This window comes from Neoarius graeffei, chromosome 4, assembly GCF_027579695.1.
Source record: "Neoarius graeffei isolate fNeoGra1 chromosome 4, fNeoGra1.pri, whole genome shotgun sequence".
Classification (NCBI taxonomy): Eukaryota; Metazoa; Chordata; class Actinopteri; order Siluriformes; family Ariidae; genus Neoarius; species Neoarius graeffei.
In genome coordinates this window covers 70,938,621-70,951,352 of record NC_083572.1, presented here as the reverse complement: position 1 = coordinate 70,951,352, position 12,732 = coordinate 70,938,621, and the positions used below count along the sequence as shown (strand labels likewise).

Sequence of the window (12,732 nt, the reverse complement as noted above, 5' to 3'; positions counted from 1 at the left end):
GGTGTACCCCGCCTTTCGCCCGTAGTCAGCTGGGATAGGCTCCAGCTTGCCTGCAACCCTGTAGAAGGATAAAGCGGCTAGAGATAATGAGATGAGATGAGAATATGCAGTTGCCTTACTTTTCTTTTCAGTGCATCTTAGTTATACATATGGTAATTGCATCCGAAACATTCTAAATCATTACAGTTATAGTAATACAGCAACTTATTTTAAGGTGGCAGTTCTTAGGTTCAGATCCCTTTGTGATCAACTGGAGGTCATGATGATCGATTCACTTCATTGGATTACATAAGATCAGTCCATCATAAATGAGCTGAGGCCCAGAGAAGGTAGCAGTGTTTCGAGATAGTGTTTATATATGGTTTCTTCTTTGCATGGTAAAATTTTAACTTGCGTTTGTGGATGCATCAACAAACTCTTTTCACAAGTGATAGTATTCAGAAGTGTTTCTGAACCATTGCAGTGATTTCCACTCCAGAATTGTCTGTTTTTAATGTAGTGTTGCCTGAGGGCCAGAAGATCATAGGCATCCAGTATTGGTTTTTGGCCTTGTCCCTTGCAAACGGAGATTTCTCCAGCTTCTGTGACCCTTTTAATGAGATTATGTACTGAAGATGATGTGATTCCCATAATACTTTGCAATTTTAAGTTGAGGAATATTATTATTAAATTGTTCCACTGTTTGCCCACGCAGTCTTTTACAGATTGGCGAACCCCTTCTCATCTTTAATTCTGAGAGACTCAGCCTCTCTAGGATGCTCTTTTTAAGTGTCTTGCAAAAGTATTCATCCCCCTTGGTGTTTTTCCTGTTTTGTTGCATTACAAGCTGGAATTAAAATGGATTTTTTTTTTTTGGGGGGGGTTGCACCATTTGATTTACACAAACATGCCTACCACTTTAAAGGTGAAAATTGTTGTTTTATTGTGACACAAACAATAATTAAGATGAAAAAACAGAAACCTGTAGTGTGCATAGGTATTCACCCCCAAAATCAATACTTTGTAGATCCACCTTTTGCTGTAATTACAGCTGCAACTCTCTTGGGGTATGTCTCTATTAGCTTAGCACATTTAGCCACTGGGAATTTTGCCCACTCCCCAAGGCAAAACTGCTCCAACTCCTTCAAGTTAGATGGGTTGCGTTGGCATACAGCAATCTTCAAGTTATGCCACAGATTCTCAATTGGATTGAGGTCTGGGCTTTGATTCAGCCATTCCAAGACATTTAAATGTTTCCCTTTAAACCACTCCAGTGTAGCTTTTGCAGTATGTTTAGGGTCATTGTCTTGCTGGAATGTGAACCTTCATCCCAGTCTCAAACCTCTGGCTGACTCAAACAGGTTTTCCTCCAGAATTACCCTGTATTTAGTGCCATCCATCTTTCCTTCAGTCCTGACCAGCTTTCCTGTCCCTGCAGATGAAAAACATCCCCACAGCATGATGCTGCCATCACCATGCTTCACTGTAGGAAGGGTGTTCTCAGGGTGTTGGGTTTGCACCACACATGGCATTTCCATGATGGCCAAAAAGATCAATTTTAGTCTCATTTGACCAGAGAATCTTCTTCCATATGTTTGGGGAGTCTGCCACATGCTGTTGGGCAAACTCCAAATGTATTTTCTTAAATAATGACTTTTTCCTGGCCACTCTTCCATAAAGCCCCACTCTGTGGAGTGTATGGCATAAAGTGGTCCTATGGACATATACTCCCATCTCCACTGTGGATCTTTGCAGCTCCTTCAGAGTTTTCTTTGGTGTCTTTGTTGCATCTCTGATTAATGCCTTCCTTGACCGGTCTGTGAGTTTTGGTGGGCAGCCCTCTTTTGTCAGGTTTGTAATGGTTCCATATTCTTTCCATTTGCTATAATGGATTTAATGGTGGCGGCACGGTGGTGTAGTGGTTAGGGCTGTCGCCTCACAGAAAGAAGGTCCTGGGTTCGAGCCCCGTGGCCGGCGAGGGCCTTTCTGTGCGGAGTTTGCATGTTCTCCCTGTGTCCGCGTGGGTTTCCTCCGGGTGCTCCGGTTTCCCCCACAGTCCAAAGACATGCAGGTTAGATGAAAAAAAACTGGTGACTCTAAATTGACCATAGCTGTGAATGTGAGTGTGAATGGTTGTCTGTGTCTATGTGTCAGCCCTGTGATGACCTGGCGACTTGTCCAGGGTGTACCCCGCCTTTCGCCTGTAGTCAGCTGGGATAGGCTCCAGCTTGCCTGCGACCCTGTAGAAGGATAAAGTGGCTAGAGATAATTAGATGAGATGAGATTTAATGGTGTTCTCTGGGATATTCAAATTTTTATATACATATATATTTTGTAACCCAATCCTGATCTATACTTCACAACTTTCTCTCTGACCTCTTTGGACTGCTCCTTGGTTTTTATGTTGCTTGCTTAGTAGTGTTGCAGAGTCGGGGTCCTTCCAGAACAGGTTTGTTTATACAGACATCATGTGACAGATCATGTGACACTTTGATTGCACACAGATGGATCTTACTTACTTACTTAGGCCTACTGCCCAACCTTGGGCATAGGCCATGGACTAGATCCTTCCATCTCATGCAGTCCTGGGCCCTCTCTACCATGTGTAGCCGGTTGCCCTCACATCAGCATCCAGGTCCCGCCTCCATGTGTTCTTCGGTCTTCCCCTTTTCCACTTCCCCGGGGGGTTCCAGGTGAAGGCCTCTCTTGTGATATGTTACTGGTTTGCGCAAGGTGTGCCGTATCCATGTACAGCGTTTACGTAGAATGACAGTCCATACTGGTTGTTGCCTGGTGCGGTGCCACAAGTCCTCATTACTGATGGTGTTAGGCCAGTAGATTCTAAGAATTTTCCTAAGGCAGGTATTTCTGAAAGCTTGTATTTTCCATGTTGTGTTGGTTGTTCGCTATGTCTCTGCACCATACAATAGAACAGGTTTTACCATTGTGTTGAATATCTGGATTTTAGTACTCGTAGTCAGTTCTGATGATCTCCAGACTTTATCCAACTGATGGAAAGCTGTTCTTGCCTTTCCCTATCTGTGCCTTTACATCTGCATCTGTCCCACCTTGTTTGTCGATGATGCTTCCTAGGTAAGTGAAATTATCCACCTCTCCTAGTGCTTCTCCTGCCAAGGTGATGGGAGTATTGCAGTTTGTGTTGACCTTGAGGATCTTGCTCTTTCCACTGTGGATCTTCTCTTGTTTTTGTTGCTGTGTGTAAGAGAGAAGAGCCAGATCATCTGCGAAATCCAGATCATCCAACCATTTCCCAGCTGTCTATTTTATTCCATTGTTCTTACTGTCTGTGGATGTCTTCATACTCCAATCTATGGCCAGAAGAAACAAGAATGGGGACAGCAGGCATCCTTGCCTCACCCCCATCCGCACTTGGAAGGCATCTGTGAGTTGTTGGCCATGGATTACCCTGCATGTCATCCCTTCATAGGAGTTCTTGATGATGTTGGTGATTTTTTTTTCAGGTATACCATAGTGCTTCAGTAGCTTCCATAGTGACTGTCTGTCCAAACTGTCGAATGCTTTCTCATAATCAATAAAGTTGACGTAGAGAGGTGAGTTCCATTCTATGGACTGCTCCAAAATTATTTTAAGTGTGTTGATCTGGTCCTTGCAGGATCTGTTTTTCCTGAACCCTGCTTGTTGGTCATGGAGGTTTGAGTCCACAGCATCTTTCATCTTGTTCAGGAGTACTCTGTTGAAGATCTTACTTGGAATTGAGAGAAGGGTGATTCCCCTGTAATTGGCGCAGGAGCTAAGGTCACCCTTCTTTGGTAGTTTGATGATGTACCCCTCCTTCCACTTCTGTGGGACTTCTTCCTTCTCCCATATGCTTTGGAACAATGGGTAGAGCATCTCCACGCTTGTCTCCACATCTGCCTTCAGCGCCTCTGCTGGGATATTGTCTGGACCTGATGCCTTCCCATTCTTCAGCTGTTTGACAGCTTTCTGGATCTCCTCCTTTGATGGTGGTCCACACTCAATTTGCAGGTCACTGTCCGCTTGGTGGATGTCTGCCGTTTCCCTTGGGGCTGGTCTGTTTAGCAAGTCTTCAAAATACTGTGCCCATCTGGGCTTTTGCCCTTCCGTATCCGGGATGATGTTCCCATCGCTGTCCTTTACTGGTCTCTCTGACTGGGTGTGTTTTCCAGAAAGTTTCTTGATGGTAGCGTACAGCTCCCTGATGTTGCCATGGCGGACTGCATCCTCCACTTCTACTGCTAGTGTCTCCATGTAATTCTTCTTGTCTGCTCTTATATGCCTCTTTACTGCCTGATGTGCTTCTACGTATTCCTCGTGTGCTTTGGCTTTTTCTGTTCTTGTGTGACAGCTGTTTATTGCTGCTTTCTTCTTTTTCCTCTTCTCCACTTTTTCCAGGGTCTCTTCTGAGATCCCCTCCTTGTGGCTTCGTCTCTTTGTGCCCAGCACTTCCTGGCATGTTGATGTTACTGCCTCTTTTATCCCCTGCCACTTTTCCTCAATGGAGTCTTCTATCGTGGTCTCCAAGTCTTGCAGGACCTGGAACTTGTTGGAGAGTGTGATCCTGAATTCTTCCAGCTTTTCTGCATCCCTCAGGACTGAGGTGTTGTCCCTTCTGCCACTTTGTCTGGTGTCCCCTGTCCAGTTTTTTCTCAGTTTTAACCTTAAAATTGCAATCAGTAGGTGATGGTCTGAGGAAACATCGGCTCCTCGCTTGACTCGAACATCTTGGAGGGATCTTCTGAACTTTTTCCCCAATACATATATGATCAATTTGGTTTTCTGTGAACATGTCTGGTGATGTCCAAGTGGCTTTGTGATCCTTTGATGTTGGAACATACTCCCACCTATGACTAGGTTGCTTGTAGCACACATATAGGCAAACCTCTCCCCATTATCATTCATTACGCCCAAACCTTGTTCCCCCATGATTGACTCGTAGCCTTGGTTGTTACTCCCTATCTTGGCATTGAAGTCCCCCATGGTGGTGACGATGTTGCGTCTTGGGCTGTTCTGGATGATTGTCAGTACTCTGTTATAGAACTCCTCTTTGACCTCTTCATCACCATCATTTGTTGGAGCGTAGCACTGGATGATATCCATGTTGATCCTCCTTCTTTCTGTACGGAAGCATGCAGTTAGAATCCTTGGGCTGTGTGTCTCCCATTCAATGAGAGCTTTCTGGGCTGTTTTGGACAACATTAAGGCCACTCCCTGTGTGTGTGGGGCATTTTCCTGTTCATGACCTGCGTATAGCAGCAATTCTCCTGTGTTTAACATCACCTGTCCTGAGCCTGTCCATCTTGACTCACTGATTCCCATCACCTCTAGCTTGTAATTTCTCATCTCTGTTGCCACTTGTGCTGTTTTTCTCACCTCATACATAGTTTGGACATTCCATGTCCCCAACATGGTAGTGGTCCTGGTCGAAATGATGGTTGTCGGCCTAGTAGCTTCCAGGTTTATTTGCAGCAGTTTTAAGTTTTTGTGGTGAGGGGGTGCTGACCCTTCGCCCAACCTTATCTATTTTGTATCACGCTCCGATAAGGAAGAGCGGTAAGCTGGAAAGGTGCGGGTGTTATTTGCCAGCAGCAGCTCCCCTGGGAACCATCCCACCATGGTTGAACCAGGGGGAACCTTTCAGGACAAGCCTGCCGGTTTCCCACCATGCTCCCGGTGGTATCGCAACCCAAGGTCATTGCTGTAGCCATTGCCCGGGGAATACCACTAGGAGGTTAGCACTCCGATTTAACCCCCAGATGGATCTTAATCATCTAATTATGTGACCTTACGAAGTGAATTGGTTGGACTAGCTTTTATTTAGGGGTTTCATATGAAAGGGGGTGAATACCTATGCACACTCCATATTTCTATTTTTTCATCTTAATTTTTATTTGTGTTACAATAAAACAACAATTTGCACCTTTAAAGTGGTAGGCATGTTGTGTAAATCAAATGGTGCTAACTAGAGCCCTGCACTCCCGCGGGAGACTCACGGGACCCGCCGCAAAGCAGTGCGGTGCGGGACAAATTTTGAAAGCTCATTGCGGGTGCGACCGGAAGTGCACATATGCGCGCGCGGGTGGGAGCGGTGATAAGCTGCAGTCCCGCTAACTAAAAACGTGCTTGAAATAAAATTTATAAATTATTAATTTATGTCTATCATATATAATTTGTGCTGGATATTTTATTTGGCATTAATAAAAACATTTTAAGATACCTAAGTTTGCAGAGAAAGTCAGATTGCCAGATTGAGTGAGAAATGGCATCTTAAACTTGCCATTGATCACCCTAAGGAGAAATTCTTTGATCACTCTAATAACTTGCAGTTCACACCCAGCTAGCAAGAGAACCATGAGTGAATTGATTTACTTGCTGTGTTAGTCTACAACTTTAATCAGAGAGACAGGTTACACAGTGACGGTAGGCTTGACTCAATGCTATCCCAGAAATCCTTCCTGTAATATGCAAATTTGGCTGTCCAATCAGAGGCGGCCAAATTTGCATATTACAGGAAGGATTTCTGGGATAGCATTGAGTCAAGCCTACCGTCACTGTGTAATATGTCTCTCTGATTAAAGTTGGAGACTAACGCAAGCAGTAAATCAATTCATTTCTTTTACTAGCTCTGCTTTGCAATAAAAAAAAAAACATTGGTACAAAGCAAGCCCATTCACTTTTTTATGCTGATCAGAGAATTTCAGTGGTTTCACATGTGATAAAAATGTGTGATTTGTGATTAAATATTTTAATAGCTTGATAGCACTAATTATTATTATTAGAGATACTACATGCTGAATTCAGAAACAAGGTAAACAATAACAAATGTGAGCTGTAGATATTTATGCTCAAATCCACTCAAAGGGGCGGGGCACCATCACGCTGTGTCAAGATAAGAACTTTCCTGAGAAATAACGCGAACGTCTGCATCATGCGGGATTTGTGGGCGGGAGCGGGACAAAATATGGCAGGCGCAGGCGGGAGCGGGACTGAAAATCATAATTTTTTTGTGGGCGCGGGCGGGAGCGGGACTGAAAATCATAATTCTTTGCGGGCGGGAGTGGGACTGCACAATGCGGGCGCGGGAGCGAGCGGGAGCGGGACTGAAAAATCCGACCCGCACAGACCTCTAGTGCTAACCCTCAAAAAATCCATTTTAATTCCAGGTTGTAATGTGACAAAACAGGACAAACATGAAGGGGGATGAATACTTTTGCAAGACACTGTATACCCAATCATGTTACTGACCTGTTGCTAGTTATTATTATTATTATTATTATTATTATTAATTTTTATTTTTTTTTATTACACAACTTGTCCAGTCTTTTATTGCCCCTGTTCTAACTTTTTGGAAACCTATTGCTGGCATTACATTCAAAATGAACATATAGTTTTCAAAGAACAATAACATTTCTCAGTTTCAACATTTGATATGTTGTCTTTGTGCTATTTTCAATGAAATATAGGGTTTCCATGATTTGCAAATCATCACATTCAATTTTTATTTACATTTTACACAGCATTCCAATTTTTTTTTGGAAAAGGGGTTGTATTAACAGTAGTTGGTTAATATATGCTCCCCACCCTTGTGCTTTCTAGGTAGAGCTGTTGAGCTTTAGAGGGGAGGAGCTTACAGAGGATGGTGGAATCTTAAGGAGAATAAAGGTGAAAGGTGAAGGCTACAACAATCCCAATGATGGAGCCACAGTTCATGGTATATATTTAATTAGAATTCTGGAATTCTTGATTTATGTATTTCTGGAGGTATATTCATTTAAGACAAACCTTTTTATGTGCTACAGTGCACTTGGAAGGAAGATGTGGTGGTCGTTTGTTTGATTCACGGGATGCCACGTTTGTGGTGGGAGAATCCGAGGATGTGGGTGTTCCTCTGGGAGTGGATCGGGCCATGGAGAAGATGCAGAAAGGGGAATGCTGTCTCTTATATTTAAAACCCAAGTAGGTTCCAAAAATGGTGATTTGCCTCAAGTTATGAATGGAATCAGAATTCTAATAAATGTATATTACATTTTTTTTATGTGCACTGATCAGTACATTTCACGTAGCTTACATTTCATACATGTCCAAACTTTTGACTCATACTATAGTACTAGACAAAAGTTTGGACACACCTTCTAATGAGCATTCACTGACCAGAGACATTCATGAATGTGTAGTGCTGTCGCTTTCAAACATAAATACAGAAAGCAGACTTGGCTTCAGTTTAGGTGTACTTAATTTCTAGATGCACCCAATGGCCAGTTTATTAAGTACATTTGCCATATACAGTACCAGTCCAAAGTTTGGACACACCTGCTAATTCAATGTTTTTTCTTTATTTTTATGAATTAAAAGATACTTTATGTCTTAAAGTAACGTTGGACTGTCGTTTCTCTTTGCTTAGTTTAGCGGTGCTTGACATAACATGGATTACTACAGTTGTCGAATAGGGCTATTTACTATATATTTTTTTAAAATTATTTTTATTTCCTGTTTGATGATCTCAAACACATTAAGAAGGTATGAAATTCCACTAAGTAACTTTTGACAAGACACACCTATTAATTGAAAAGCATTCCAGGTGACTACTTCATGAAGCTGGTTAAGATAATGCCAATACTATGCAATGCGTCATCAAGGTAAACAGTGGCTACTTTGAAGAATCTAAAATATGACACATTTTGTTTGTTCTTTTTCAACACCTTTTTATTGACCACATGATTCCATATATGTTCCATATGTTATTTCATAGTTTTCATGTCTTCAGTATTGTTTACAATGTAAAAAATAGTCAAAATACAAAATAATGAAATACAGAATAAAGATACAAAATACATCACCATTTTAATGTATGATAAACAGTACATTGTAATAATCATGTGTGCCTTTTTATCTAAAAGTTCTACTTTTGTCATGATATGTGCTATATTTTGCAGATATGGCTATGGTAAAGAAGGAAAACGAGAATTGGACATTGGACCAAATGCAGAACTTCTGTATGAAGTAACACTCAAAGATTTTCAGTTGGTGAGAACTTGAATTGAATAACCTCTATTTAGGTTATTTTTTCAAATGTTGAATGAGTTCCTGTTAATAGCAACTTAAACAGCATATCAAGTTACTTGCAAAGTAATCCAACAGAATTTTAGCTAAACTTAGATCATAGGGGTTAGCATGCAAGCAAATATAAATGTAGATTAAATTCTGGGACCTTGATTTGATTGGCATTATTATCGAATTCACATTGTTGTTTTACATAAAACAATGGCAATGTTCTGGGACAGTCAAAGAGAAACCACTCCCTCTAGTGTTCATAGAACAAAGGTTTTAGCAAGCTGATGTTTCTTTATTCAGGCTAAACAATCCTGGGAAATGGACTTGAGTGAAAAACTAGAGCAAGCAGTTTTGGTCAAGCAGAAAGGAACCCAGTACTTCAAGGTGAGAAGTCTTTTTTGACACCTTTGTTTACTGTTTGTGTGACAGCCTGAAAAAAAAAAAACCTTCCCATTGTGATGCTTTGACATTTTCTAATATATATATATATATATATATATATATATATATATATATATATATATATATATATATATATATATATATCAGTATCCCCCAAACTGGGAGAGTGGCTCCAGCAAATCCCAGGAACAACATCTGAAGCCTCAGTCCAGAAGAGCGCAGTACTAGAAACATCGAAGATACTGCGCAAAACCCTCAAACTCCCAGGCCTCTGGTAGAGGACCCGAGCTTGAGGATGACATGGATACCACCCCCCCGCCGGGGGTGAGAAGGAGATTTTTATTTTATATAATATAAAGTTCTGAAAACTACAGGCTTTCCCCACACAGAAACATTTCTCTCTTGCATATACCTTAACCACACGTATAGAATTTTTAATAATATAAAGTTCTGAAAACTACAGGCTTTCCCCACACAGAAACATTTCTCTCTTGCATATACCTTAACCACAAGTATAGAAATTTTAATATCTGGTTACCCACAAAAGAGATAAATTAAATTTAAAGATTTCATTTCAATTACACTGAAAAACGCTAAAACGCCAATTGCCAAAAACAAACATTATTTATGGATTTCATTTGGATTTAATATGTAATAAAACATAGAAATGACAATGACCAGAAAAACTGTTTATCTTCATACAAGCATTTATTCATAGCCAACTATAAAGGCTTTTCAGATGTCCCACCTATCCAGCAGCCAATCCTTGTTTAATAATAATATCCTTTACTGTACATAAAAAGCACACAATTTGTAAATTATAGAGGTCATTATATTTACATCATAAACAATTGTCACACCTGTGCGCTATGGCACATGCATCTGGCGGACTCTTGGGTGCACTCCGGACTGCGCGCGCACTGAGCGGACTCTCATGTGCGTGCCATTAATGATGCATACCTGCACAGGATTAAAGCGCATCAGCGTGCCTATATAAAGACTTTGTTAACACATGCTCAGTGTGAAGTGTTGAGTTCATAGTGACACTTTACTGAGCTGTGTTTCTGTTTCGGTCTCCTGATTCCTGTTCCTGTTTGTTGATTGTGTTTTTGTCTCTGCCCTGGATACTCTGTTTGTGCCTCGCCCAACCTTCTGCTTGTTTAATGTTTATGATTTCTGCTCACCGACTTGGATTGTTTGCCTGTTGTTACTTTTATTAAATAAACTATCTTCTGCACATACATCTATCTCCATCCCATCCTTGACAGAATACTTTGCCAAACTATGGATGTAGCAGAAGTGTTCCAGTACGCCATTCCATGCCACTTCCAGATTTTCATACCTCAGCCTCTAGCCTTGTTTTTCCAGCAGCATACTGGAATAGACACACCAACACCCTGTGATGGAGAATATCATCCTTGTGGATTCACCATGCAGTGTGCCTTCTTTTGTGGGGCTCTAGAAGATTCTAAGCCTCCAGAATCTGTCTGGGTAAGCTGCATGCTCTCCTGGCTTACTGGACGAACACGCCGATGGGCCAAGTACCTCATAAGAGTAGAGCACCCATGCCTTCGGAGCTTGCAGACTTTTCAGGTCATGCTCTAATACATTTATAAGGCATTAGACAAGGAGGACCCCCATTACATTTTTGGGAGGGGGCTATCACGTCTGAGGCCGACACAGTAGCAGCAGAGGAGGTCGTTGCCCCAGAGCTCCTCCCAGTGGTCAACACGGTGACAGCAGAGGAGACAGTTACTCCTGAGCTCCTCCTAGAGGCTGTTGCTCCAGAGCCAGTCCCACAGCCTGTCCCACAGTCAATCCCAGAGCTAGAGCCAGTACAAGAGCCGAAGCCTGCATCAGAGCCAGAGCCAACGCCTGAACCAGAGCAAGAGCTAGAACCGGTGCAAGAGCCGGAGCCTGTGTCAGAGCTAGAACCAGTGCCTGAACCAGAGCCAGACCTAGTGCAAGTGCTGGAGCCTGAACCAGAGCCACTGCTAGAGCAAGAGCCAGAGCCAAAACAAGAGCCAACACCCAAACCAGAGCCACTGCTAGAGCAAGAGCCAGAGACCGAACCAGAGCCAGAGCTAGGACCAGTGCAAGAGTCTGTGCCAGTGCAAGAGTCTGTACCAGAACCAGCACCAGAGTCTGAACCAACACCTAAGTCAGTGCTGGCACCAGAATCGGAGCCAGTGCCAGCTCCAGTGCAAGAGCCAGTGCCAGTTCCAGAACCAGTGCCAGGATGACGGGGTGGCCTCTGATGCCACCTGGCTCTGAAGAGGTCATTGCTCTGCCACCGCCCGGCCATGAAGATGTCGTTGTCCCGCCGCTGCCCAACTATGAAGACGTCGTCATCCCGCCGCTGCCTGGCCATGAAGACGTTGTTGTCCCACCACTGGGTCCTGACCAGGACTGGAACAATGCACAGACAGAGCTCGAGCCCATGCCTGAATCCAGTCCAGAGTCCAAGTCAGGTCCTGTAGTTTCCTAGGTTCCAATTGAAGCTTTAGCTTGACGCTCAGCAAACTCCCTCATCCCAAAAAACACTTGACAATATTCCATGAGTCCACTTCTTATGTTTAACTGTTTACTTGAAACTCTTAAAAGCAACATTACAAAAATGAAGAAAGTTATCCATAAAATGTACACAGATTTCGAGGGTGTAGCATGAAGAGAGGTCAAAAAACTATTTCACTCCAATCTCCTTTCTATTTCCTATATCACCCCATTCCTCACATATCAAAATAAAGCAAAATAATGTGGGCATCAGGATCACATTAAAAGTCCTTTCTTAACCTTACAGAGCAAATCAAATGCGTTTTAACATTTTTAAATCATGAAATTATAAATCATATTTATTGTATTAATGAACTTGTACCCTTTTAAATGTAAAATTATTTTAACTTGAATAGACTGCATTTAGGCGCCTACATTTCCGGCCCCTAATTGTTACCAATGCCATTGAGACAATTACTCAAAACTTAAACTGAAGGAGCCTAATGATACACTAATTCACATATCATCTTGCTTTTAGTTAAACTTAGTTAAAATTGAACAACAACTTTAGCTTCAGTCCATAACTATATTCCTCTACCCCAGACAGGGCAATTCCACAGAACAGTCCATTAATCCCCCTCAGATTCTTGCAGCAGGCACAGCTTTGTTACTGGGCGCAAAAGTTCATTGGTCCGGGTCTTGACCTTCACCTGACGAACAAAGCCTCTCCTGTCAGGAAAAGTCTCTAAGATCTGTCCAAAAGGCCAGGAGTTTCTGGGTGACGTGTCGTCCACAATCAGCACCACG

At 42.4% G+C, this 12,732-nt stretch overlaps 1 protein-coding gene across 1 annotated transcript in view; it reads left to right on the top strand.

Moving 5' to 3' along the window:
• The first annotated feature begins 5,386 nt into the window (after nt 1-5,386).
• LOC132884605 (peptidyl-prolyl cis-trans isomerase FKBP5-like) overlaps nt 5,387-12,732 on the top strand; it is a 66,371-nt gene continuing 59,025 nt past the window's right edge. The window contains exons 1-5 of the mRNA XM_060918450.1: nt 5,387-5,425; nt 7,576-7,690; nt 7,779-7,935; nt 8,913-9,003; nt 9,331-9,414. Of these exons, the coding sequence (XP_060774433.1) occupies nt 5,387-5,425; nt 7,576-7,690; nt 7,779-7,935; nt 8,913-9,003; nt 9,331-9,414 (486 nt within the window). The remainder of the gene's footprint in view (nt 5,426-7,575; nt 7,691-7,778; nt 7,936-8,912; nt 9,004-9,330; nt 9,415-12,732) is intronic.